The sequence below is a fragment of the Colletotrichum gloeosporioides genome, assembly GCF_011800055.1.
Source record: "Colletotrichum gloeosporioides strain Lc1 chromosome Unknown consensus_4, whole genome shotgun sequence".
In the NCBI taxonomy this organism is placed as follows: Eukaryota; Fungi; Ascomycota; class Sordariomycetes; order Glomerellales; family Glomerellaceae; genus Colletotrichum; species Colletotrichum gloeosporioides.
In genome coordinates this window covers 1,797-27,330 of record NW_025544649.1, presented here as the reverse complement: position 1 = coordinate 27,330, position 25,534 = coordinate 1,797, and the positions used below count along the sequence as shown (strand labels likewise).

Genomic DNA, 25,534 nt, shown 5'->3' with positions numbered 1-25,534 from the left:
TAAGAGGAAATTAGTTTTTTCCACTCTAAGTTTAGCAGTAAGTCTCCTTATATGCCTCTTTTAAGATATAGTCTATTTCTCACAGTATCTCTAGGTCCTTATTATTAAAGTAGGATTCTTTATTATTATCTTATTCTTATAGTTTAAAGTAGTAGCCTCTATATCTTTACTAAAACTTAATAAGTTTAGGAGAGGGATTAATATAGATAGTTAAAGTTAATTTATATTAACCTCTTAAAGTGATTATCTCAGACTAATAGTCTATAATAGCGCTATTCTAGTAATACTATTATTTGCTAAAGAGTAAATCCTACTTATTAAACCTTCTAATAATAATTACCTAAATATAAGTTAAGATATTTCTAACTATAACCTTAAGCATACTATATTCTTAAACTATAGCTATATTATTATTAGCTAGGCAAACTATTATCAGTTAGACTATAAGTATCTATATAAAGTTATTCTTCTCTATAAAAATTAAGCTAATAATATCTAAGGTGGAACCTAAGTTGAGGAGGATATTTCTAGTCTGAATATAGTCTATAGTTCTATTTAGGTATCCTAAGCTTAAGAGAACTCTATCACTTAGCCTATAAGCAATATTAAGGTATAAATAGTTATTATCTCTTTAGTCTTAAAGTTAATATTTAAGATTAGTAGATATATTTATAACTAAAGAGTATTAATAGAAGTTTTAAGTTAGCTTCTTTAATTTCCCTTTTTTCGCTTTAGTTAGGTCTTACTAAAAAAAGTAGATAATCTCAGCATATATACTTAGGGAGCATTAAAAGAGTTATATAGTGTTCATCTTAATTTCTATATCGCTTAAAACTTAATAGAGGTTGAAGTCTAAAATCTCACCTATTCCTATTCCCTTAATTAGATTAAGTCTATAAACTTTTCTAGTAGTAAGCTTCTTAGTAAGCTTCTTCTTATTAAAGTTATAATAGTTATAGTCTAAGTTATCACCTAAGAGAACTAAGTTATAGCTTTATTTACTTCGCTAGGTCTAAGTCAGTAGGGTAGATAATCTATCTTAATATATTAATAGAATAAAAATATCCTCTTATTAATAGCTTCAACTAGTGTTATCCTTAGAATTATATCTAGTAGGACTTTTACTTTTATAAGCTGCACTTTCTTTATTATATTACTACTACTAGTATTCTCGTATTACCTCTCTTGCTAGTATTCTATCCTAGTCTCTATTAAGGATATAGTTTCATATAGCTTCTCAGTCTTTAAGGTGTATTAGATATCTTATATATTAGTTATCCTTATTATTTACCTTAAGAAAAGCTTCTCTATAGTTTCTCTTTACTATAAAGGCCTTAAAGTCTAAATCACCTTATACTATAAAAATAGAGGAGGTAGGTTTTATAGTTTATAAGATAAAATATCTATTATACTTAAATAGCTTTAGATGCTAGTTAAGATTGCAATATAAGGCTAAGATTATACTGCTACTATAGTTACTAATAATATTAAAAGAGCTAGTATTTATTATTATATCTAAGCCTTTTAGTAGCTAGTAAGTAATATTAGGAGATTTTATAAGTATTTTAGTAAGCATAAATATAAAGTTTATTTTTCCCTTTTCTACCTTAAGCTTAAGCTACTCTCTATGTTAACAGATTATCTTAGTTCTATTCTACTCCTATATAGATTTATTCTTAGTAAATTCTTAATAGTTCCTTATTAGTAGGCAGTCTAAAGCATAATATCCCTAATACTTATAGTTAAAGCATTAGTATTTATGCTCTAGTGTTATATTTAGCCTCTAGGTTAGATTTATATTATATTATATATTATAAGGAGGGTAGTTCTACTAGCTATTTTAGTAGGTATTCTATGTAGAGACTTATAATATTATCTTACTAAGCTTTTCTGCTATTTTCTCTTAACTGTATTCTATAGACTTAATAAGTCTTACTATAAGATTATTATGAGAATCTCCCTCTAAGCTTAAGTTATTAAAGTCTAAGACGTAGTTTAGAGCATAGCATCCTTTAATTGTCTTCTTTAGGATATTAAATATATATTTTATAGGATATCTATAATTAGAGAGTATATTCTTAAAGTATAGTCTGTTAGATATATAACTTTAAATATCTTAGTTTTTATTACTATCTAGAATAGATTTAAAGACCTTATAGATAAATATCTTATTATACTTAGCTAAGATTCTATATCTAATATTTATAGCTTATTTTAGGAAACTTAATATTATTTCTCTAGGTTTTCGCTTAAAAGATATTATAGTTTAGATAACTATAGTATATTTTTAGGTATTATCTTCTTTAGTAAATCTTTATATAAAGAGTTAGCTAAGCTTACTCTAATTCTTATAGTTATCTTTCTCTTAGGTTTTAAGCTACTCTTATACTTCTCTATAGAGGTATATATAAAAGATTATTAGGTATTAGTAATCGACCTTATTATTAGAATTAAGGTTTATTTAGTTGACTAAAGCCTCAATATAATTAAGGAATTCTTTAGCTATAAAGGCTTAACTATATCCTAAGAAAGTAAAGCCTTATAGCCTACCTATCTGGAAAAGGTTTATCCTAATTAGTCTAAGTTAGAAAGTAGATCTTAGTTATATCTTTAGAGATATCTAGAGTATTAAAGATAGGGATAGAAGCTCTAATAAGAATAGAGATATAGCAGTAGAGGAAGGATCTAAGTTAATAATAAGTAGAGGAGTTCTTAGTAGTTCTAGGAATATAAAGTCTTTTAATATAGATAGAAAATTCTTTTAGTTAGTTAGTATAGTTAATAGTAGTATTTAGGAAGAAAAGGATAAAGGTTAAATCAGTCTGTCTACTAACTAGAGCTATCTTATAATCAGCTGCTAACTTCTTTAGATCTTCTAGAGTGATATTAAATATAGTTTTATCTATTAGGGTTATCTACTATTAACTTCCTCTAGGCTTAATACCTAGCAGCTAAAAGATAACTTTAGTAAATAAAGAGTAGTAGGTTAAGAGAAAATAGAGAAAGTTAGTAAGGTCTTATCTAAATATATATTAAAGGGAATAAGAAAGATTAATAGGTTGAAGTAATTAATTAATATTAGTAACCTCTTAGTTATAAAGCTTAGATTCTAATATAAGGTTAAAAGAGGGGAGTTTATAAGCTATACTTATCCCCTAGCTAAAATACTTTCTGCCTAGCTATATCTATCCTTTCCTTTCTACTACTACTCTTTCTACTCTAAGTTAAGTAGGCTACTAAAGTATTATATATAACTAGCTTCTAAACTAAAAGGGTAACCTCTCCCTTCCTAAAATATTACTACTACTACTATTATAGTAGGTAGTTATAAATCTTCCCTTCCCCTTAAGGAAATCTTCCTTCTCTCTTAGGTATCTTTCTAGATATTTCTCTATCTATCCCTTCTCTATCCTTAAGTAATCCTTTTTAGGTTTATATTTAAGCTATCTTATAGGAGCATCCTTTCTAGATTTCTACCTTATATTCCTTATAGAAGGGGCTTATTTACTATATTATATCTTAGGATATATATTCCTCTCTTAAAGTCTTTCTTAGGTCTTCTTCCTATACTCTGCTGTAAGAAGTGCTATTCCTACTATCTCTAGGTAGGCTGTCTATACCTAAATAGAAATCTTTAAATCCTTCTCTCTCGTTATTATTTCGTTATTATAAAATCTTCTTTACTCCTCTAATAGGTTTTTATTTACATAATATACTTAAGGTAGGTAGTCTCTTAGATATAAGTTATCTTAAGGACTTAGTAGTTTTTAGGGGTCTTTATAGGGACTTAGAGGTTTTTAGAGCAAAAAACCCCTCAAGCGTAACTTTTGTGGATATTATGCCTCAAAGTTCCTTAATAGCAAATTCTAAGCTATTTTCTTTTAAGTTATATTATTATATTAATTACCTTAATATAAATATTAGCNATTTTCTTTTAAGTTATATTATTATATTAATTACCTTAATATAAATATTAGCTACTTTTATTACTAAATAGAATATTTCTAATTATTTGCTATTATTATCTATCCTTATACTTTAGTATATATAGTTTAGGTTTCACTAGGTATTATTTAGGGATATATGTTTTTTTCTACCTTACTGCTACCTATTTAACTTATATAATTTCTCTTATTACCTTTAGGTATATTAAACTTATATATCTATATTATAGTTTAGATAATATAGTTACTTTTTTAGGTTTAGCTTATTATATCGCCTCTATTCCTTTTAGTTACTCTAGATCTTCTGCTTCTTCTCTTACTGCTTACGCTAAATACTTATATCAGTTTTCTAATTATATATTTTTGCTTATTCTATATTAGTGCTCTATATATATTTATTTCTTTTAGTCCTACTTTTATCTAGCTTATTATTATAGCTATAGTTATATTTATATTCTTCTTTCCTTATAACTACTACTCTGCTGTTACTACTCTTAAGTTACTCTTACTTATCTTATATTTACTCTTTAGCAGGGTAATATAGCTAGTTGCTCTTATATTAGTTCTATTTGCTCTACTTACTCCTTATTCCTTCTTACTAGCTTACTCTTACTTCCTAGTTTTAATTAGTTACTTAGGGATATTTAAGAGAGGTTAAGGTTTACTTTAGGATACTTTATATAAAAAATTTATAGCTGCTTTATCCTACTACTTTCCTATCTAGCTAGGCGCTCTTTATGTAGCTTTTGTAGTTAGTTTATAGTTTATTTATTATAAAATAAAATTATATAGTTATTAGAGGGAGAAATAATTTTGCTTGTAGTCTAGTTAGTATTAATTAAAGCTATCCTTATTATACTTTCTTTACTAAGTAATCTTCTGCTATAGTGTGAAATTATTAGTATAGTTTGGGAGGAGAAATATTTATCGTATTAAGGCTTAATTTATGGTCTTCTTAGAAGTGATATTAGAAATCTTCAGTTAGGAATTATGTCACTATAATTGCCTTTTTATGCGTAGAAAATTCAGCTTATTATGTATGTGTTTATTTAGAGGAGAAAATTATTATGTATAGAGAGAAATGAATTGATTTAAAACAGAAGATAAATAATTGTAGGATTGTTAAGTTAACGTTAACGAAAAATCCGCCTCTAGGTACTATTATTAAGTGGTGATAATTGTGCTTGATTAATCTAAGTTCTAACTGCGCCCTGTGGTGTGCCTCTAAAGCCTTCTGGCTGATTAGCTAATTAGTGGCTGGTGGTGGTGGTGGTAGTGCTGTCTCCACACACCCCACCAACATCAACACCCAAAAATTAGACTCAGACACATACCCCACACCTCCATCCAGTGCCGTGTCCCGCCTAACCCAGAGAGCTCACCCCCGTCTTCGTAAACGTCTCCATATCCATCAAACCAAACCAACTCATTCACACACGCAACCCGTAACCCCCAACATCCCGAGTACTGCGTGTATACGGGCAACCTCAATCTCCCAAACGGCAAACTCACGCGCCGCGTACCATTGACGCATCCACCCATCCCACCAACAGCAATGTCCGGCGCCCTCCTCCCCCTCCGCGCTCGCCATGCCCTCATCACCGGCGCATACGGCGGCATCGGCGCCGCGATCGCCGCCCGCTTCGCCGCCGAGGGCGCCCTTGTGACCCTGCTCGGCCGCAAGGAAGACAGGCTGCGCGAGCTCTGCTCCCAGCTCCCACCCTTCCGGGACACCCGGCTCGCCCCCCTCACTGCCGCATCCAACACCAACACCCGTCCATCTCTGGACGAGAAGCCCCCGACGCACTCGTACGCCGTCATGGATGTATCCGCCCATGGCCGCGATGAAGCCGTCCTGGACGACATCTGGGTTCGACCTCCCCCTCTCTTTCTCATTTTTCTCCTTTCAATGCATCATGGCAGAAGCCATATATGTCACTTGCTTCACTAGCTAGCTAGACAGCCTCATTCACGTGTCGTCATTCACTAACAGAGGAAACTGGGTCGCCCACAGAAACGGACGGGCCAGATAGACGTCCTTGTCAACGCCGCGGGTATTGCGCAATTCCAGCTGTTACAGAACACCTCTCCCCAAGCCGCCAGCGAGCTCGTTGACACCAACCTCATGGGAACCATCTTCATGTCGAGGTACATGGCCCAGCGCATGAAGCGCAGGCGCGCAGACAGGGATGGTAAGTCATGGCATACTTGCCACATAATCGATCCGATCGCACCCGCACAGAGGGTGCCTTTGCAAAGCACTGAGCAACCCAGCTGACTTGCTCCTGAGCCTTTTAGCATGCATTATCAATGTTGCGAGCTTGCTCGCCGAAAAGGGCAGTCCCGGCACCAGCGTGTACGCAGCGTCGAAAGCTGGCATTATTGGTATGTTTTATTTTTCTCCTTGGCTTCGTTCCTCATCGCACGTCTCCGAGAGGTCTATCTGTTGCCTCCTCGCCCCGTTTGTCGTGGACCAAATCTAATCTGTCGAAAGGTCTCACCCACGCTCTCTCCGTTGAGCTGGGGCCACTGCGAATCAGGACCAACGCCATAGTTCCCGGCTACATAGAAACCAATATGCTTGCCTGTAAGGAACATGTCCTCGCCCTATTTCTTATCCGCAAGCTAGGCTTCCGAGACCCCAGTAAGCCAATGTTCCTGATCAGAACGGTGCTAATATACAAATTACAGCAATGTCGAGAGAACCCCTCGAAAAGCGAATCCCACTTGGGCGGCTGGGTAGACCTGATGAGGTAGCAGACGCCGCCGTCTTCCTGGCCCAAAACACCTACGCCAATAACTGCATCCTCAACCTGGATGGTGGGCTAAGTGCAGTCTGACGAGCTAGAGCTCCCTAGGTTGTGGAGGGACACCCCTGGCTTCAAATCAACAGACCCTTGCAATCTCAGTCGTCAATGACGATGGCTCCACCCGTAGAATCATCTACGAGGACCACATCATCACTGCTGCTAGTCGTTGCGACCTTGGCTTTCTTAGCCTCGATCGGTTCATCTCCATCGTCGGGTCGCGGCCGCTTGAGGTTTGGCGATTCGTCCGAGACATCCAGCGAGTGCTTGCCGTTCTGCTGGCTTGTACCATTGGACTCTGCCGCCGCCGGCGCAGGTGTCTCCTTCTTTGGCTTACGAGGGATCTCAGGTTTTTGATCCGCGGTCATGCCCTTGACGGGCTTATCCTCGAGAGGCTCCTTGCTGCAAGGGGTTAGCTAAGATTCAAGGCAGAAGTGTTTGGGAGACGCACGATTCTTGTATGCTGATGACAACGTTGACGAAGGGCTCATCGTCATCCTCATCAATGACAGTAAGAAAGGTGTCTTCCGTGATTCCAAGCTCGCTGAGCTTCTTGGACAGGTTTTCGGTCTCATCAGGATCGTAAAGGGGGCCAGCATCGTTGTTCAAGGCGAACTCCTTGTCGCCGTATCCAAGCTCCAGGCGCACAAAGTCTTCAACGAGGTCCTTCAATGTGGCTCTAGACATGTCGACGGAGACAGTCGTCTGGTAAACGCTGCAGACTGGGCATTGCGGGTTAGGGGCCCGGTACTTGGTCGCATTGAGCAGACGAGCAGGGTTGTGAGGGGAGATGAACACCTGTACAGACATTAGACCACAACTCCAATCACCGCCGGAGAAGACAAAACTTTACCTCCTTAGTATTAGTGTATTCACCCTTCAGGACTTTAAACGACTGAAGGACACACAGGCCAGCAACGATGGCATTAGTCGTGGCAATCGCCGGGATGATATTGCCCGCCATTTGCTTGATGTCGAAACGAGACTTGCGCTCGATGCCGAAAATGGAAGAGCGGATGTTGGCACTTGCTGTCACAAAATCCAAGGTGTCCTCGTCATCCTTGTCAAAGGTGATCAGAGGTTCGGCTCCTCCGTTTTGGTGCGCCTTCTTCAGCTCTTGCATACGCTTGCTAAGACGATCCAAGCTGTCGACGAAGACGGCAAAGTTCTCCTCCAAGCTCCACACCTTCTGGCCTTCCTGCAGGATCGTCGCCTTCGCACCCGAGGCTTCAGTAGATTGCTCCAACAACTTCTTGTAGTCAAGCGGCTCAGGCTTTCTCCTCGACTTCCACATGTCCTCCATCGATGCCAGTCGCACAATGTCGCTATTGTAGACCTTGTCGAAGAGAAGTTGAGGGAAGGCCTCAGTACCCAAAGCGTCGCGAATGGCGCGCAGGGCAGCGGCCTCCTTCTTCAGCTCCTCAATTTCCTTGGCGTTGTCGGCATCGGCTGAGTTGTCGAATGCGGACTCGTCCTCGCTGGCGCCAAAGATCTCGCTGAGAAGATAGCTCTTGCCCCACACGATGCAGTGGATGGGCTGGCTTGGCGTGCTTCGAATCGTGCAGACGGGGAAGGACTTTGGCGTCTCCTTTGGGGTGCAATCGTAGCATGCCGTAACACCCTTCTTGATGACCTGGACATTGCCGTTGAATCCTGTGGTACCACTCTCAATCAGGGGCACATCCGCCGCCAAGCACATCCTGTTCACGTGCCGTCTGGCCTCGAGATTGTCGAGCGCATTGAAGACGATATTGAAGTCTTTGAACCATCGGGTGTTGAACTGCGAGTCTTTGATGTTCGCATGGTGCGCGACGATCTTGACCTTGGGGTTGAAGGCCTGCGCAGCATCTTTGGCAACCTATCGACCTGTCAGCACTGCGACACACCTGAGACTTGGGTGCTACGCCAGGAAACCTACCAAAGCCTTGGACTTCTTGATGTGCTCGTGTCTGAAGAGGAATTGACGGTTGAGATTGCTCAAGTCGATGGTGTCCAGGTCGACAACGTGGATCTCGCCGTAACCGGTGAGCACGAGGTTCTTGAGGAGTTCGCATCCGATGCCACCAGCTCCGACCATCAACACGCGCGCCTGCGTAGCCATGATTAGCTCAATTGTCACTTCAATTGCATCCGACAGCACTTTTGCATGATTCGGCAAGTTTATGGGACAAAACTGGAAGTCGTGGGATGGGCGTTGTGATGGAAGGAAGGATCGCGTGGTCTGATGCGCCGGGGCCGCGACGTACCTTCTTGACGTTTGCGTTGAGCGAGCCGCCGAGCGACTGCTGGTAGAACTTATCACGCCGGGGAACGGCAATCGGTTTCTGAACTGTTTGCGCGGGAGGCCGCGCTACAGGTGCGGCGGCGGGCTGCTGTTGCTGTTGTGCGGGCTGCTGCTGCTCTTGAGGTTGTGGTGCGGTGGTCGTCTCTGTCGCTGTCGCCGTTGCCGTGGCCGTCGCGAGGGGCGCGGTCGGTTCCGCGGTCGTTGCCGCAGGTGCAGCTGCTGCGTCTGCTGCAGTGTTGGAATCCATCGTTTCCGCGCGATGGTGCTGGTCGTTTTTCGGTCGGGAAAGAGTTAATGGAGATGATGAAGAAAAGGACGAGATCGGAGGTGCGGTAGCAAGCGCGAAGGTGGGTGTAAGCTTGCAGCCGCGCTAGGTGGGATGGGATGAGGGCGGTTTCAGTGCGAAGCAAGGCTGCACAGAGGAAGGCAGGTTGAGGTTTTCCCAGAGGTCAGCGGGAGGAACGATCGCCCAGATCAAGGTTCCAGCCAATACCGGCAGCCGGTGACGAGATCGTGCAGGGATTCGAGCTGTAGCTTCCTTGGGGAATTACCGCGCTCGTGCTGCGATTGGTCTGGATGAGTACATTAAGCGGATCCCTCCCGCGTCGTCGCTTGCACTCTGAGGTGAGCTCACTGACGAGCGCTGTAACCTCAGCGGCTTGGTGCATCCTCTGTCCACTGTGAAACGCTGGACTGCTGCCTCCAGGGCTGCCCTGACACGGCACCTTGCCTTACCTAGGTGCCCACCACCGATCGTTCGTCAGGCCTCCACCGGTTCCTGGCAGTGCCTTTGGAAGCTGATGTACAGCCCCTTTCACATGGCAATCAGCCGATTGCGCGGGTTTCCCATTCTGCGCAGCGAATATACGGTGTTGGAAAATAACTGGACGATGGGATTGTACGAGACCCCTCCAAGGCCCTCACTCCTAGGATGATCGCCGCCTGCAATAGAGCGGTGATCCAACAAAAAACAAACGGGTCAGTGCAGCTGTATGGGGCGTGGGCTTTCTGCCTCTACCGCCTAGGCCAAAGTTCAAACCTGCGTCGTCCCCTCAGTGAAAGAATTGCAGAGTCGTCGCCCAGAATCAGGATCACCCAGGTGCAGCATCCACGGCGGCCGTATTCGTGCAGCATACGAAAAAGGCAAGTCGCATTTGGGTCAAAGGAGAAGCTGCATCTGCAAGAGGCACCAGCCACGCCGGGACAAGCCAGGGGCAGAAACATCGCAGCCATGTCCGACGACGAGGCCGACCCCGAGCTTTTGGCTCTCCTCCGCCAGCACTTTCAGAAGAAGCTCAACGTCGACGATGAGCCTGAGACGGGCGTCCTCGAGGGAGCCGAGTACGTCTACGACAACTCCATCGACGTCTGTATTGACATGAGGGCGACCAAGCGTGCTGCTGCCACAATCTACGCCCAGATGGACCAGAAGCAGTACTCGACGTCCACCTGGGCCGAGCACGAGCTGCATCCCAAGACCAAGGATGACAGCACCGCTGCCTTCATCTTCACCATGGACCTGCTCAACTTCTGCTTCTGGTCCGAGAAGCCAGAGGATGAGCGGTTCGCCGTCGAGTACCGTGGCAAGACTTGGACTGGCTACTGGAGCATGGTCGCTTCGCTGCAGAGAGCTCTCGATGAGGGCATCCCCATCACGAGCTCTGACTTTTGGCAGAGCGAGGACGAGTGCAACATGGAGCTCATGAGGCACGTGTTCAGGTCCAAGACGGAGGAGGAGATGCCTCTGCTCGAGGAGCGCCTGAATTGCCTCCGTGAGGCTGGCACCGTCTTGTATGAGAGGTACAACTGCAGCGTCACAAAACTCATCGAGGCCGCCAACGGCTCTGCGGCAAGGCTCGTCAACCTTCTCGCCCGCGATTTCGACTGCTTCCGTGATGAGCACGTCTTTGAGGGCCGCCGGAAGCCGGTGCGATTCCTCAAGAGGGCTCAGATTCTCGTAGCGGATATCTGGGCCTGCTTTGGCGGTGAAGGCATTGGCGCCTTCCGGGACATTGACAAGATCACCATGTTTGCCGACTACCGCGTCCCGCAAATCCTCAACACCATGGGCTGCCTATACTATAGCCCCTCGCTGGCGACGGCTATCAACTCCAAGCGGGTTTTGGAGAGTGGTGCGAGATGGGAGCTGCAAATGAGAGGTGAGTTGAAATACGCTACTAGCCCGAGGGCTCAGATGCTAACTCTGGAATAGCATGCAGTATCTGGTGTGTCGAGTTGATCAAGCGGGAGATCCAGAAGGACCATCCCGGTACGAGTGTCAACGCCATTTTGATTGATTTCTTTTTGTATGATACCATGAAAGAGTTGGAGGCTGCCGGCACCGAGACGGTGAACCATCACAGGACGAGGAGCATTTGGTACTGAGCTGCTTCAGACCATACGGAGAAGACTTCTTATGCACCTTCAGTGGAGGTTTAATTACGGATGTTGACTTTCGTGCCGAGCACATTTTCTTTGACTATTCTACAGCAAATTCTCATTCCCATGCCTCGTATACTCGTGATGCGAGACGGTTCTCAAGCCAGTTCAACTCCAAACGCCAGTAGCTTCGTAATAATATAATTGGTCATTCCTGACCTGGACACCCGTTTGCTCACAGAGATCCAACGGCAGTCGAGTTCATGAGCTCATCCATATGAGCTCGCTCAATGTTAGACGTACCCTTCTTCTCCTCCTTCAGCAGAACTGCGAGCACCTCGATAGGCGGGTTCAAGCCAAGCCTGTCGGCCCGCTCCCAACGCTTCATGCGCTGCAGACCAATACAGGGCTATACAATTGTCAGCGTTCCCGCTCCAACACACCAGCTCAAGACATGACTTACACCGTACTGCGAGCTGACATCGAAGTACCGCAGCACTTTCTCCGCCAAAGTTACGTCCTTTTGGTGAACCCGGGGCGCAATGCGCTCAGCCTCGATCGACTTCCAATACTTGTTGATCTGCGCATCGCTAATCTTCTCAGCGCGCAGGACAGCCTCCGACTTCTCGGGGACCTCTTCCTTGACTTCCTCTTCCTCCTTGGTCTCGGGCTCGTCAACCTGGATCTCATCGACCTGCGCAGCTTCCTCCTTCTTGGCCTGCTCGGCCCTCTCGACAGCGGAGCCGAGGACGGCCGCCTTCTTCAGATCCTTCGGGACCGGCTTCGAGACCTTGTGAGAGAAGCTGATAGTCGACTGACCCCGAGCCGGGCCGGGTCGGGCTCGGGCGCCGCCTGTTGATCTCCGAGTTGTGGGCATTGTGGATGTTGGTTGTCACTGGTGACCGGGGTAGTGAGTGGCTATCGAAGTCGTGTGGGCGCGGTAGGTTGGGTATTCGTCGCAATGATGCTCTTAATGTTGCAGAGACAGATATATGGTAAGTCTGATAGAGATCGCTTCAAGTAATGTCACCAATCGCAGTCGTCGCAATGCGCTCGTTGATCTCATCCGGATGTGAAAGTGAATGACGAAAGAGGGAAGGAGACAGGGGCCTAAATTTTGGCGGGGCAACGCGAGACTGGTACGAAGGCACGTGCGCGCCATGCCTTCTACGGTGCTCAAAGGCAATTGTCACTGTAATTGACACTGTCCTCTCTGTCTTCATTTCAGCATGTCTATTGTCTGTCTGTCTTTGCCATGTAACGCTATATATCGCAGAAACTGCATAGCTTGCCGGGGTATCTGAGATGCACACCAGCTTTTTTTATCGTCCCACTGCTCCTCTACGCTCCAGTGGCCTCTCTGTAAAACGAGATGCTCCTGTTTGCTCCGGCAGTGCAGAACATCTCACTCCTTCCGGTCTTGGGAAGCCACTTGACAGACCACAGTGCCTTATCCGTCTCGCTGTGCGTAGCTACGCAGGCATAGCGCTCGACTGACCAAACCTTGACCTTGCCGTCCATCGCTCCGCTCAGAAGGTATTCGCCGGTGTCGCTCCAGTCAATGGACGTGATCCACGAAGAATGGCCAGTCAGGTTACCGACTTGCTCGCCGTGCTTGAGATCGTAGATGGCAATGATGGAAGAGTCGCCGGCGGCGGCCAGTCTCGTGTTGCCTGGAGAGAATGCCACCGCGCGAACGGGCTTGGCCAATCCTGTTCAAGTGTCAGTGGGGAGGTCTCGAAGGAGAACGTATAGGTCCATACCAGGCAGAGAGGACGCAAGCCGACCGGTGTCATTGTTGAAGAGGTACACGGAACCGTTCTGGTGTCCGCTCGCAGTGAACTTTCCGTCTCTGCTCAAGTCGACCGACATGCCGAAGCTGCCCGAGCCAGGGCTTCCCGTCTCATACTCCCGGATCTTGGGCGTTCCCTCTTCGCCAATGTCCCACACGTTTATCCGGCCGTCGTATGTTGTGCCTGCTAGGAACTTGCCGTCTTCGCTGAGCGCGATGGCCCATGTCTCGCCGGCCTTGGAGTTCTGATCCGTGACGTCCGAGTGGAGCTTCCACTCACCCGTGTCCTTGTCGACGACCCAGACCTTCAGCTCGCCGGCAAAGCCCGCGCTGGCAGCTACACGGCCATCGCGCGAGGTGCAGATGTGATGACAGCCGAGCTTGTGGGCACCGCTGATGGACTGTGTGATGGGGATCGCAGGGTCGGCGGTGTTGTGGACGCGAAGGGTCGAAGAGCCGCTGGCCGAGAGAACGGCTCGGGGTGTAGCAGCGAGCCCGAAGATGTCGGTTACGTGGGCTGAGAGTGTGTAAGCTGGGTTACTTAACGAACAGGTGGAAGCTCTGAGGAGCTTCAAGCTCCACGGATGTCGTACCATTGTCCACAGTGTGTGTGGTCAGGTATTGTTTAGACTATATCAGTCAGCTCCAGTATGTCATATGTTTGGTCAGATTTCACCTACCATGGCTGCCAGTCCATGTGAAGCTTGTGCCGCTGTGGAGGGTACGCGGTTGCGTATGGGAAAGTTGCGACCGCGATGTGAACTGGAAGGTGGGGGCTGACATCACACATTTGCGAAGAAAGACCCCTGCAGCGGGCTTTTTGGCAGGGAGGGGCAATTGAGGGGCGCCACCAACAAACACCACGACCCATGCATGCTCAACCGCAACAACCTCATGTCCATTGAGTTACCACCCAAAGAATATTCTCTTCATTTTGCGTATTATCAAGAGATAACTTCCGAAAACCAGTTACCATTAAAATCATGCAAGTAGCAAACCATATTAACCATCCAGTCCTTCTCTTGTCACATACCTAAGCAGGTGGGGAGTTGACGAAGTATTGAAGGACTACTTCGACAATCTCGACAATTGCTCCAAAATCAGAACCTTTTAAGGCTACCGATAGTACTCAGCTAGCTTAACGTCCTCGACTAATATATATCAAGTCCTTGATGGAAACTCGACCCTGAGCGGTTGCATGCCTCTTCCAGAAGATCCTCCCATGGAAAGGGCAATTTATTGGCCAAGGCTAGCTCAGAGGGGTTTTTGCCCGGCTCCTGGCCATACTGGCGGGTTCTGGCTGCTACGTCGGCTCCTCTGTGCAGTAAAAGCTTGACAAGTGGTGTTCTCTTTCGAACGCAAACGCTCGCAAAGGCGCGAAACGGTGAATGCTGCGGCGGTGGCGTTGCACAAATATGGTGTAACGGAGTCCATCCATTGGCGTCAAGGCCATTGGCATTCGCCCCGAAATCGATTAGCAGTCTTGCAGTTGCTTCGTCGTAAGTGTTGCGCGACAGCTCATGTAGCGGCGTGAGGCCCTGCAGATCTCTCAGCATCGGGCTGGCGCCCCCCTTGAGCAGTTCCAGGACGATTTCGTATAGGCCGTCCTCATCATCGATCATGGAACATGCATAGGTCAGTGGAAGGTGCCCATCCAATCTTCTGTCGGATCTAAAGCCTTGGGGAATTGGTCCTAGCCAACAGCGAGCATTCGGGTCCGCGCCCTCTTGGACGATCAAGCGCACTGATTCTGGGTTTAGCCCTCGAACGGCCTTGATCACCGGAGGCACTTTCTTAGATGTCTCTGTGTCAAGGTGGGAAGAGAGGATGGGCAGTTTATGCTCGTGCAAAAAGTCGAAGACTTCCCGGATTCTGTAGCCAGCGTATGGGATCTCGTCACAGTCAAGTCTGGATTCCGGGTCGGCTGGGTTCAGGGAGTTAAAGCTTGGGATGCAATGGCAGTTGTCGTGCCTATGATGCTTTGAAAGAAGAACGCGGGCCTTCGTATGGCACTCGAAAAGGGGAAGTTGAACGGGTACCTTCCAGTTGAGCCGTGGAACTCTGCAATGCGACATGTGTGCCAGTACTGGATTCAGGAGTGACTCTGGCCCCATCTCAAAGTGCGCCCGGTTGTCGATGAGAAACTTCACAGTTGCTGGACCTACCGTCTGTGTACACAGGGCGAGGCCGAGAGGGTTCCAGTGTTGTACGGGCAAGGAAGGAAGGTGAAGGTCCTGGCTGGGGCAATGTATGAATCCGAATTTCTGGTTGACGCTTGCGCCGTGCTGGATGAGGCTCCTGAGAACCTTGACGCGATTATGTTCCGTCAAAAGGGAGCCCCCAAACGAGCTGTGAGTAAAGTAGTCGAGCGCTCCCTGCATTGGGGTAATCCCACACTCATCGCAAGTCAAGAGACTTGGACAGTCAACTCTGCGAGAGCAAGACTTACAGAGTATTTCTCCCAGTCCGGGTCCCGGTCTGGCAGCCCAGGCAGCATCTGCTCCTTTTGAAAGAAGCCATTCGACAGCTTCAGGATGCCCGCCGCGAATGGCAGTCAGCAATGGCGTCCTGGCGCTGCGTACGGGCTTTTTCTCATAGAAGAGCGTGCAGCATACGGAGTTGTTCGACCAAGCAGTGCCGCCTTCGAAGCGGCCACATCGACAGTAGCTGTTGGCATGATAGTCGTCGGCATCATCGTACACCCAGTTTAACGGTGCTCCGGCCAGGAAAGCGTCCTCCATCGTCCGGGTTAGGCCGTGGAAAGCGCCCCAACGAAGAGCGTACCAGTCATCTTGACCACTTTGGGTGTACAAGGTCGGCTGGAGCATGTCGTATAGCCTCGTGCATGATAGCGTCAGGTTTTTGAGGTCTCGAATGCCGTCTCGAAGATTTGTCCTGTGGAGTGTGTAGCCAAAAGGCAACCGCAGAAGCGACTTACTGGGAGGGCTGACGTAAGTGACGATTTGGAGAATAATCTCAACCGGGAGGTCTACCAAACCGGCACATGAATACTTCGTCGCACTTTGAGCAGTCGACATGGTGTACAACTGTATTGTCTAAGGTGTGGGTTTGGCAAAGAAGGTGTGTGTATTGATACTCGATACTGCCGTTGAACTTCCTGTTCACATCGGGAGTCGACCAAGTCAATAATCTTATATCCAGGACAGCATAGTTTCTCACTTGTACAATGCCTTTGTGAGAAATTGTTGCATTGTTTCCAGCATCTCAAAGACTGTTTTGTCGACCAAAGCATTGTTGGTCGGACAAAGACGTGTCTTGCATATTTTCCTTCAAGTCGGCTTATTGGAAATGACGGGACACCCTCGAGGTAACAGACGCCTGTTTGTTGCCTTGGATGACCCGAAGACGGTCCACCGTGGCTCAAAAGTCCTTTGATGATGTCGTCTCAGTCGTTTCAGCGTGAAGTACCCTCCTTGTGATGTGAGAGTTCGGGGTTCATGGTCTCGACAAGGTGATGGGGCCTCAGAAAGCCGGCTCAATCGGAGACCAGCCGAGAGATGTTCTGCAACAAGTTGGCAAGTCGCCAGGCAGTCACTGCGATTCTGATGTATCGTCTTAAGGTGATGGATTGTCCCGAACGCCGCATGGTGCTACCAGTCGTACACTTGAATATACACGTCTTTTAAAAAGTTACACGGCCCTTTGGCAACTCAGAAGTACTTTCCCGCTTCAAAGTCCTTCCACTGGTTTTGGATCGCTATACCAGCAAATGTCAGTAAAGACACCTCCAGAGAGGTCTCAATTTGGCAACTCACATCTCGTACAGGTGGGGCATAAGACGTGCTGCCTCTTAACCTGTCCGCATCCAGGGCACTTGCACAAAGACTTCACATCCTGCAGCGCCTTTCCAGCCATCTGCCTGTGCCTCTTCTTGGAGTGAGAGGTCTTCTTCTTCGGTACTGCCCGGAGTACGGACTCCCAGATGCCGCCGAGCCATGCGGGGATGTTGAGGTTGATTGCGGGGAGGGCGGCGAGCGTCGGGAACATGGGCTGGACGAGCTGGCGGGTGTAGAGAGAGAATATCCTTGCTGACCTGGAGAAGGCTGGCGCGGAGATCTGGGGAAGAATGCGCAGGGGCTGCGCGGTCATCGCAATGGCGGCCATTTCGATATCGTGCGGTTCGAATTCGTTTCGCAGGCGAAGGTGTTCGGAAATGGCAGTCGCTTCGGTGGCCTGTTGCAGAGAAGAACAACCAGATACTCGATGTTCGATCGTCCGCTCCAACGGGAAAGTACTGCTGAGCCTTGAGCGGCGGTCGGTGTTGTTGGTGTCGCGGCAGCAGGGCAGTAGCGAGCGCAATAGTGTCACCACTTCACGATCTGAGGCTTCGCTCCGTCGTCCAAGCCGGGAAAAAAAAGACGTGCGACCGGGGGAGCTGTCAATTGAGATTCCCCAACCAATCACAGCTCCCGCCACGCACGGACGCCTCTCAACCAATCAACGCGGCGAGGACCCCTTTCCCCCTTTCCCTCCAACCCCTGTAGACACTCCCTGCAGGGAAATTATTGTTTGCTGGAGGTGGAAGGAACAACCTATTAGCTGCAGCCAACGGCCAGTGCCTGACTGAGAGACACGGGGGGACGGGTAGCAAAGCACCTCCAAGTGCCAGCACAGAGAAATTACGCTACCCTTTTGCCCTTCACCGGCTTGTTCTCCTTCGAATCGTCCTGAGTCCTTCTCCAACCGCAACCTCGTGATCTCTTTCTTCCCTCTCCCTGCCCACTGCCATTCCGACCCTCGACTCGGCCCCCAATTCGAGACGAATACTTTTCTTGGAATACAGAAACGTATCTCAGCTTCACTCCTTACCTTTTCGTACCACTTTCGCTCCCCACGGGAAAAGCAGACACGATGGCGCAGCCCCAGACCATCTACCCTCAGTCCCACGTCGGTTTCGACAGCATCACGTCCCAGATCGAGAAGAAGCTGTTGAAGCGTGGCTTCCAGTTCAATGTCATCTGCGTCGGTGAGTTCCTCTGTGCAATTGTCCCCGCGCTGCCCTCTACCGATCGGTGGGCTGGCGTGCCTCGCGATGTCGCGTCCACCACAGGTGCAGTCGACTGACGCTCCACATTACAGGCCAGACAGGTTTGGGCAAGTCCACCCTGATCAACACCATCTTCGCCTCCCACCTCATCGACTCCAAGGGTCGCATGATGCCCGATGAGCCCGTCCGCTCCACCACCGAGATCCAGGCCGTGTCTCACATGATCGAGGAGAACGGCGTCCGTCTGCGCCTCAACATTGTCGACACCCCCGGTTACGGAGACCTGGTCAACAACGACCGCTGCTGGGACCCCATTGTCAAGTACATCAAGGATCAACACTCCGCGTACTTGCGCAAAGAGCTCACCGCCCAGCGTGAGCGCTACATCCAGGATACCCGCATCCACTGCTGCCTCTTCTTCATCCAGCCCTCAGGCCACTCCCTGAAGCCCATTGATATCGTCGTCCTGAAGAAGCTCTCCGATGTCGTCAACGTCGTTCCCGTTATTGCCAAGTCCGACACTCTCACCCTCGAGGAGCGCCAGGAGTTCAAGGAGCGCATCAAGGAGGAGTTCGCTTTCCACAACCTCAAGATGTACCCCTACGACAACGATGAGTTTGATGAGGAGGAGCGCGGTCTCAACACCCAGATCAAGGTGGGAAATCTTTCCAAAGACCCAGTATTCCGTTTGCTAACACACTTGTAGGACCTCGTCCCCTTTGCTGTTGTTGGCTCCGAAAAGTCCATCATCGTCAACGGCAAGCAGGTCCGTGGCCGCCAGAACCGCTGGGGTGTGATCAACGTCGAGGACGAGAACCACTGCGAGTTCACTTACCTGAGAAACTTCCTGCTCCGCACCCATCTCCAGGACCTCATTGAGACCACATCTCAGATCCACTACGAGACTTTCCGTGCCAAGCAGCTTCTGGCCTTGAAGGAGAGCAGCGCACACGGCGGTGGCAGCAGACCCATCAGCCCTGCCGCCGACCGGGAAATCAGCCGGAGCTCGCAACGAATGACCATGAACGGATACTAGTTGATGAACATCCCCACCCGCGCACTCGAGGAGCCAGCAGGCAGTGATATTCTTGGGCGGCCGGATTTTCTGACGACTTTTCAAACTCATGGTGTTATGCGCAGATAAAAGGCACGGCACGGCCCCGGCAGCAAGCGGAGGCTGCATCGACCGATAATTCTCAGGGAAGAGGCAGCAGCAGCTTTCTCCGCCGGAAGACATGGGAGAAGTTTGCATGTGTGGAATGAAGATGCCGGCGTTGCGCGCGGATATAGGTCATACCCCCTCTGGCCCTGTGGTCGTTGTTTAAGTACTTGTGCTGGCGAAATAGTCCATTATTCCCCCCTTTCCATCTTACAACTGGACGCAACTTTCTGTTTTCTTACTTCGACTTTTAGCAGCACTTTGCTCAACTTCACACTTTCTTACGTTTTAATCCAATCGTACTCTAATAGAGAGTTCGTTTCGATACCTCATGGAGAATACACCTGACATGGCTTATGATCCCTCAAGCAACGTGATTTGTGACCTCAAAATGGACCAGTACATATTGCCTATCTTGGCTCTATAAGAATGCTTTTAGTCTAAAATGCACACACAAAAGACCGCCATGCTATGTCGAAGAAGCCCATAGTTCTTCTTTCCTGAATTTCGTATTCAGTCCCAACGCCTCGGTATATACCCGTCCGATTCCGCTCCTAGCCCGGTTTGTAGTTTTGTAGTTTTCGCCCCTTTCAAGAAGACTTGTAAACAAAGTCCTCGAGCTGCTTGTAAGCCTTGTCGAGGTCGTCATTGATGATGGTGATGTCGTGAACGCCAGGCGTCTTGGCGAACTCGAGCTCGACCTTGGCCTGGGCCAGACGCTTCTGGATGCTCTCCTCTTTCTCGGTCCCGCGGCCGCGGAGGCGCTTCTCGAGCTCCTCCTCGGAGGGCGGGGCGATGAAGACGTAGCGCGCGGAGATGGAGCTGTTCTTGATCTGCTTGACGCCCTATGTGTGATACTCCTGTCAGCGTGGCCTCCCCAGGGGGGGCGAGCTGTGCTGTCTGCATACGTACCTCCATCTCAATGTCGAGCACGACGACCTTCCCCTTGGCGGACTGCTCCTCGATAGTGGCCTTGGAGGTGCCGTACGAGTTGCTGCCAAAGGTGGCGTGCTCGACGAAGCCGTCCTTGGAGACCAGGTCGGCAAAGGCCTCGCGGGTGACGAAGTGGTAGTCGACGCCGTCGGCCTCGCCCGGGCGCGGGGCGCGGGTGGTGTGCGAGACGGAGAGGGCGAAGGTGTCCGGGTGGCTCTCGAAGAGGCGCTTGTAGAGGGTCCCCTTACCGACGCCCGAGGGGCCGGAGATGACGAGGGGACGGCGGTCGGAGGGAAGGACTAGTGTTTTCGAGAGTGTTAGTCTTCTTTTCTCGTCTGTTTCCGCACCCGGTGCGGCGGTCAGGGAGGAGGGCGGCAGGGCTGTGGATTGCGATGGTGCACTCGACGTACCGGGAGCCATTGTGCCTATGTAATGTCTTCTCGAGAAGCTGGGAACGGGAGGTTGACGTGGGATTGCGCGGGCGACCGGTCGGAGGCGGGGCAGCATAGGGGAGACGGAGATGTAGGCGATGGAGGGGGAGGAGGCCTTGGAGTTTCGAAAGTCAGGTCCACGGATTCGGGGACGGAGGGGCGGTGCGGGCGGGCGGTCAGTCGCACAAAGAGCGGGAGTCACGTCGCCCATCCATCCCTTGGGGTCGAGTACCTGATACTACCCATTGGGAGGTACTGTACCCCCATCGCTGGTGGGGGTCTGACTCTAGCTTGGCCTTAACGCCGGCAGAAATTAGGTGCCGCTGAAGACTCGGGACGTTGAGTCAGCGGGCGGTGAGTGAAAGCCGTTGAGGGATGAACCCCTACGGTTAGTTGAGCGTGGTTGAGACTATCTTAGTTACGCATCTGATATTGAGAATAGTGTGGCTATTCAAGATGCAACCTACTCTAACTTGGTATCCTCCATGCACCAGGCCATGGAGAACAAAATGTCAAACCGCTTAAATGCCCGCCTCAAAGTCCACTAACGCTGTGGGACAGTAAGTAAGAGGTCTCTTCCCTTGGGAAAGTTGATATGCGCTTGCGGTGGGCTTAAAATGCAGTGAAGATATCGGGCTGAAGGTTTTCCCCATAAATCACCTCTCATTTTGCGAAAACTCAGCCTTACGGGATAGACAGGGTCTGCGCACATCGTCTACGACTGGCAACTCTACCGAGTTGTCTGCCGACTAATATGCAAATGCGGAATGGCTCGAGTTACTTCGCAGCTGTTGGCCCTGACACATTAAACTCACGTCACAGCAAGGGTAACAGCAGACAATGTTATCAATGACGCATTCGCATCTATTCAGGTTTATACACAAACCGCGGGGAATCTATGTCGCCAGAAAGAAACCAATTCATAACCTCCAAGCTGACTATTAAGCCAAGTACCAAATCCTGTACTCATGAAAACTTTACAAGAAAAGAAGAGCAAGAAGAGGGGCAGCCAAGGCCATGACCTCAGGACGCAAGGAAATTCCAGCGCTGGTAGCGCCGCCAGTAGAGGTTGGGGTGCTGGTAGCAGCGGCACCAGTGCCAGTGGCGGCCTGGGTTCCGCCGGCGGTGTTGGTACCGGGTGTGTTGGAGTCATCGCCAGACAGAGGGGAGACAGCGAGGTTGGTGAGCTCGGTGGTGCCGTCGGAGGCGTAGACCTTGTACTTGACGGACCAGTCAGAGATGGTGATGATCTTGCCGGAAGGCTTGGGGCTGATGCCGTTGTCGATCAGATCCTGACCGCCAGGGGGGACGGCAGGCAGGGTAAAGTTGTTGTTGAAGCCCTTCTCGGTGATCAGAGAAGAGTCGCACTTGGGAGCCTTGGGCGAGGAAGAGGAAGCCTTGGTAGCCTGGAGGGTCTTGAAGTCGACCTTCTTGTACTGAGTGGCCAGGTTGTCGTAGTCGACGAGAAGCTTGACAGACTTGTCGGCGTTGACCTTGACAATACCGTAGTTGTTGTCCTCCTGGCTGTACTCGTAGACGAGACCACCGGAGAAGACGGAGTTCATGTCAGAGCCGTAGATGGACTGAATCTCGGTGAAGACGCGAGGGGTAACCTTGTTGCAGCCAAACTCAGAGAAGAAGACGGGCACAGAGGTATCCTTCAGGTCGGCAACGAGCTGGTCATAGGTGGACGTCTTGAAGCTGGATTCACCGCACCAGGAGTAGGAGTTGAGACCGAAAAGGTCGGCCTTGCTGGGGTCGTTGGCGTCACCGTTCTCGGCGCAAGTCAGGTAGTTGAAGGAGTCGACGAGAATGGAGCGAACGTCAGCAGCGGAGTAACCGACGGGAATCTTGCGGTCGGAGTGCTTGGAGATGTAGTTCTTCAAGTCACGGGTGATGGCGCGCAGGTAAGGGGGGACATCCCTGGCGGTCTCAACGTTGTTCATAACCTCGTTGCCGGAGAAGAAGGCCAGGGTGTTGGGGTAGTTCTTGAAAGCCTCGACGATGGCGAAGGTGCGGTTCATGTAAGCGGCGTAGTAGCTGGTCCAGGGCTCGAAGCTGGAGATACTCTCGCCAACCAGGGGAGAGTTGACGTCGAGGACCATGTACATGCCAGCGGCGTTGAAGATGGAGGCGCAAGCATCGTGGTTCAGGTTGGGGTCCAAGTTGTAGACACGGATGGTGTTGGCACCAAGACGCTGGAGGAGGGCAGCATCGCGCATGCAGACATCAGCGTCGCTGAGGGGATCCTTGTTGTGCTTGGGATCGTAGCCAGCGCTGCCGCCAATCTGGTAGTCGAGACCAACGATCTGGAACTTCTCGCCGCCCTCGGTGACGAAGGCATTGCCCTTGACGGTGAGGGGCTTGACGGCAGCAGCCAGGGTCGCACTAAGTGCGATGAGAGCAGAGTGAACCTATGAAAGTCATGTTAGAGTTGGGCGTTCTGCAGGTCGACGTAGGGCGGGTTGGTGGAGGGGGGGTCGACGAGGAGGCGTTTGCAGGTTGCAAGATCCCATCAATGGGGTTGGTTGTGCACGACAGGCGTTGGCTGTGTCTTTTGCGCCCTGATCGTCGCCGCGATGGAGGGCTGCGACAAGAGACAAACTCCTCGGGTGCGCCAACCGAGCCAATGGAGAGGGAAAGGCGTCAGAGAGGTCGGATTTTTACTCACAAGCATGGTTGCAATATGCGCAGGGTTAATGCGACGTTGTTCTGTTGTTTGCTGAAGGGGATCGGGATATTAGACTCTGTCGTAGAAGTCGTATCGTACGGCGATATTCGTATAGTTCGCTAGTGCGAATCCAAGGAGTGACGTGAAGATGAAGGTGGGTTATTGGGGTAAGCCAAAGGCGAGAAGTGAGACACTTTTGTTGGCGTGGTGAGAGAGTGACAAGAAGAGAAGTATGGTGGTGAAAGCCGGGATAATCGGTGTTCTCGATCAGTATTCGCACCTTCCGTAAAGTAGGTAGGCGTGGTTTGGATACGAGAAGCAGGCAAGAGGCACAGGCACAGGCGCGACGCGGTCGGGCGAGTGACACTGTCTGTCAGCGAGTGGTATGAATTAAGGTAAGGTGTGAGAGAGACGGGAAGAAGAACCCAGGCAGGAGTAGGAGGGGGAGTTCGTAGAAAAAGAAGAGGAAGGGGAAACGGCGCCAACAAGAATAGGCCGAATCGTGACATGTAAATTAAAAATGGAAAAGGCAAGTGCAAGGCTCCTCCCCTCCTCCTGGGCTCCCGCCTGCTGGATACGATGCTCACTGGATTTGTCTCATCTCGGCTTAGCGTCACACACATCATCTCCAGTCCGTGGTTTGTGCCTTCCCTAACAGATTGGATACATCCGACTACCACGGCGAATCAACCTTCTTCTCGACGTCGGGCCCTGTGCGGCGGCGACTTTTTCTTTCTTTCCCTCACCGCACCGAGCACTTGCCGCCCTCATCAGCCCAGTCGTCTCAACTCTTGAAAGCCAGCTATTGGCCGCCGCTGCACCGCCGCCCCTTTGGACAGCCGGTGCCAAGAGAAAGTCGAATTGGTTTCCAGCTCGCAGCTACTTTCCTCCAAACCCCCTCTACCTAGTACCATAGCACCACCTCACGTCGGTCCTTCCCCTGCTGCCGACCCTTCCTGGCCTTGGATCTATCCGTAGCCAGGTTCGCCGTCGCTCCCGGAGCGCGTCACCACTGCCTCGAAGTCTCTTTACCTTTTTTGCCGGATGCCGCTCCGTTTCCTCAACTCCAGCGCTGCCCCTCCTTCGCAAACAGAGACCTCCTTCGCGAACGACACAGACACAGACACAGCCTCCCGGGATCTCGATTTCTGACGCAAGGCCCTTTGAGGGTTTGAGGGGATACCGGCCTACAGGGTTGAGGCTTGGGGCCCGTAGCACAAATTGGATGTGGCTGGGCTCAAAGGGTAGAAGACCGGAGGGGCCTCTTGGCTTTCCCACTGCATTATCCCGCTACTTTCGCTTCTCGCTTCGCTGTTGCTTCTTTTCGCGCACCGTCACAGGCAGAGAGAAACGGGAAAGGGGACTTTTGCCTGACAGTATGGGATGGCTCGGGCAACGGCCTGCCCCGCGCTGGCTTCTCACATCTCTCTGACTTGAGGGTGATGGGTGCTGACTAGTCGTCCTGCAGGTCCTTCAAAGCTTGGCTACATGTCTAATTACCTCACCCCGGTCCGACTAATCTCTCTCGCCGCCGTTCTCCATTGTGGCCCCTCGTTTATCTGCAGGTCTAGCATGCAGGCCCGTTTCCCCTAGCCTTGTGCCTTAATCCTCTGAACGGACGACATTCTCTTTTCAAGGTCTGTCCGTTGGTTGGTTCTGTTTTGTTTGTCTGTTTTTGAAAACTGATTTCTTTTTTACGCCCTCAGAGTCCAAGCCGTTGAATGATCTCTCTGGTCGCAGCAAGACGTCACAGCCAACAGAAGAATTACCCCTTTCTCCTTGCGAAACACCTTGAGACACTATAGACAAGCTTTACAGGACAATGCGCCAGGCTAGCGAGACCGGGGTGCGAGTGAACAAGTCGGAGTGATTGACGGCACAGACGAACGACACAACCGCAGTCGCAAAGTCTCCAGCCCACCAACGCTGCCCATGCCGACCGCAGCGCACAAAAAATCCGATAATCTCACCTCGAAATGGTGTCATGTCCCTCCCTATAGCCAGGGTCCGCCTGCGAAGACCCTCTTTGTCAACTCGTCCTGGGCCATGCCCCTCGGGCAACCCGCTGTCTTCGCAACTCTCTTCCAAGATAGTTTGGACTCTGAGCCAAAAGACTGTTGCTGGGC

General features: G+C 49.5%; 8 protein-coding genes across 8 annotated transcripts; 3 read left to right on the top strand and 5 right to left on the bottom strand.

Moving 5' to 3' along the window:
• Positions 1–5,499: 5,499 nt before the first annotated feature.
• Positions 5,500–6,784, top strand: GCG54_00002916 (3-oxoacyl-[acyl-carrier-protein] reductase; the record flags this gene model as incomplete). The annotated part of the gene is made up of 5 exons (XM_045402997.1): positions 5,500–5,814; positions 5,959–6,136; positions 6,219–6,329; positions 6,439–6,588; positions 6,636–6,784. The coding sequence occupies 5 exons, from the start codon at positions 5,500–5,502 to the stop codon at positions 6,782–6,784; spliced, it is 903 nt and encodes a 300-aa protein (XP_045271124.1).
• Positions 6,785–6,849: 65 nt separating this feature from the next.
• On the bottom strand, positions 6,850–9,282 carry GCG54_00002915 (Ubiquitin-activating enzyme E1-like; the record flags this gene model as incomplete). The annotated part of the gene is made up of 5 exons (XM_045402996.1): positions 6,850–7,153; positions 7,203–7,549; positions 7,605–8,609; positions 8,670–8,840; positions 8,998–9,282. The coding sequence occupies 5 exons, from the start codon at positions 9,280–9,282 to the stop codon at positions 6,850–6,852; spliced, it is 2,112 nt and encodes a 703-aa protein (XP_045271123.1).
• A 984-nt stretch (positions 9,283–10,266) lies between these two features.
• Positions 10,267–11,420, top strand: GCG54_00002914 (Queuosine salvage protein; the record flags this gene model as incomplete). Its single annotated transcript, XM_045402995.1, has 2 exons — positions 10,267–11,194; positions 11,248–11,420. The coding sequence occupies 2 exons, from the start codon at positions 10,267–10,269 to the stop codon at positions 11,418–11,420; spliced, it is 1,101 nt and encodes a 366-aa protein (XP_045271122.1).
• Positions 11,421–11,649: 229 nt separating this feature from the next.
• On the bottom strand, positions 11,650–12,291 carry GCG54_00002913 (uncharacterized protein; the record flags this gene model as incomplete). The annotated part of the gene is made up of 2 exons (XM_045402994.1): positions 11,650–11,823; positions 11,878–12,291. 2 exons carry the CDS (start codon positions 12,289–12,291, stop codon positions 11,650–11,652), a joined length of 588 nt encoding a protein of 195 aa, XP_045271121.1.
• A 464-nt stretch (positions 12,292–12,755) lies between these two features.
• Positions 12,756–17,331, bottom strand: GCG54_00002912 (putative 54S ribosomal protein L32; the record flags this gene model as incomplete). The annotated part of the gene is made up of 7 exons (XM_045402993.1): positions 12,756–13,126; positions 13,178–13,723; positions 13,800–13,836; positions 14,514–14,777; positions 15,656–15,733; positions 15,789–16,195; positions 16,983–17,331. 7 exons carry the CDS (start codon positions 17,329–17,331, stop codon positions 12,756–12,758), a joined length of 2,052 nt encoding a protein of 683 aa, XP_045271120.1.
• Positions 17,332–18,078: 747 nt separating this feature from the next.
• On the top strand, positions 18,079–19,250 carry GCG54_00002911 (Septin-like spn2; the record flags this gene model as incomplete). Its single annotated transcript, XM_045402992.1, has 3 exons — positions 18,079–18,193; positions 18,307–18,869; positions 18,921–19,250. The coding sequence occupies 3 exons, from the start codon at positions 18,079–18,081 to the stop codon at positions 19,248–19,250; spliced, it is 1,008 nt and encodes a 335-aa protein (XP_045271119.1).
• A 713-nt stretch (positions 19,251–19,963) lies between these two features.
• Positions 19,964–20,726, bottom strand: GCG54_00002910 (Guanylate kinase; the record flags this gene model as incomplete). The annotated part of the gene is made up of 3 exons (XM_045402991.1): positions 19,964–20,218; positions 20,286–20,641; positions 20,717–20,726. 3 exons carry the CDS (start codon positions 20,724–20,726, stop codon positions 19,964–19,966), a joined length of 621 nt encoding a protein of 206 aa, XP_045271118.1.
• Positions 20,727–21,714: 988 nt separating this feature from the next.
• GCG54_00002909 (1 3-beta-glucanosyltransferase gel2) lies at positions 21,715–23,151 on the bottom strand (the record flags this gene model as incomplete). The annotated part of the gene is made up of 1 exon (XM_045402990.1): positions 21,715–23,151. A coding segment is annotated over one exon (1,437 nt), but the record flags the coding sequence as incomplete, so codon positions are not given.
• Between the last annotated feature and the right edge of the window lie 2,383 nt (positions 23,152–25,534).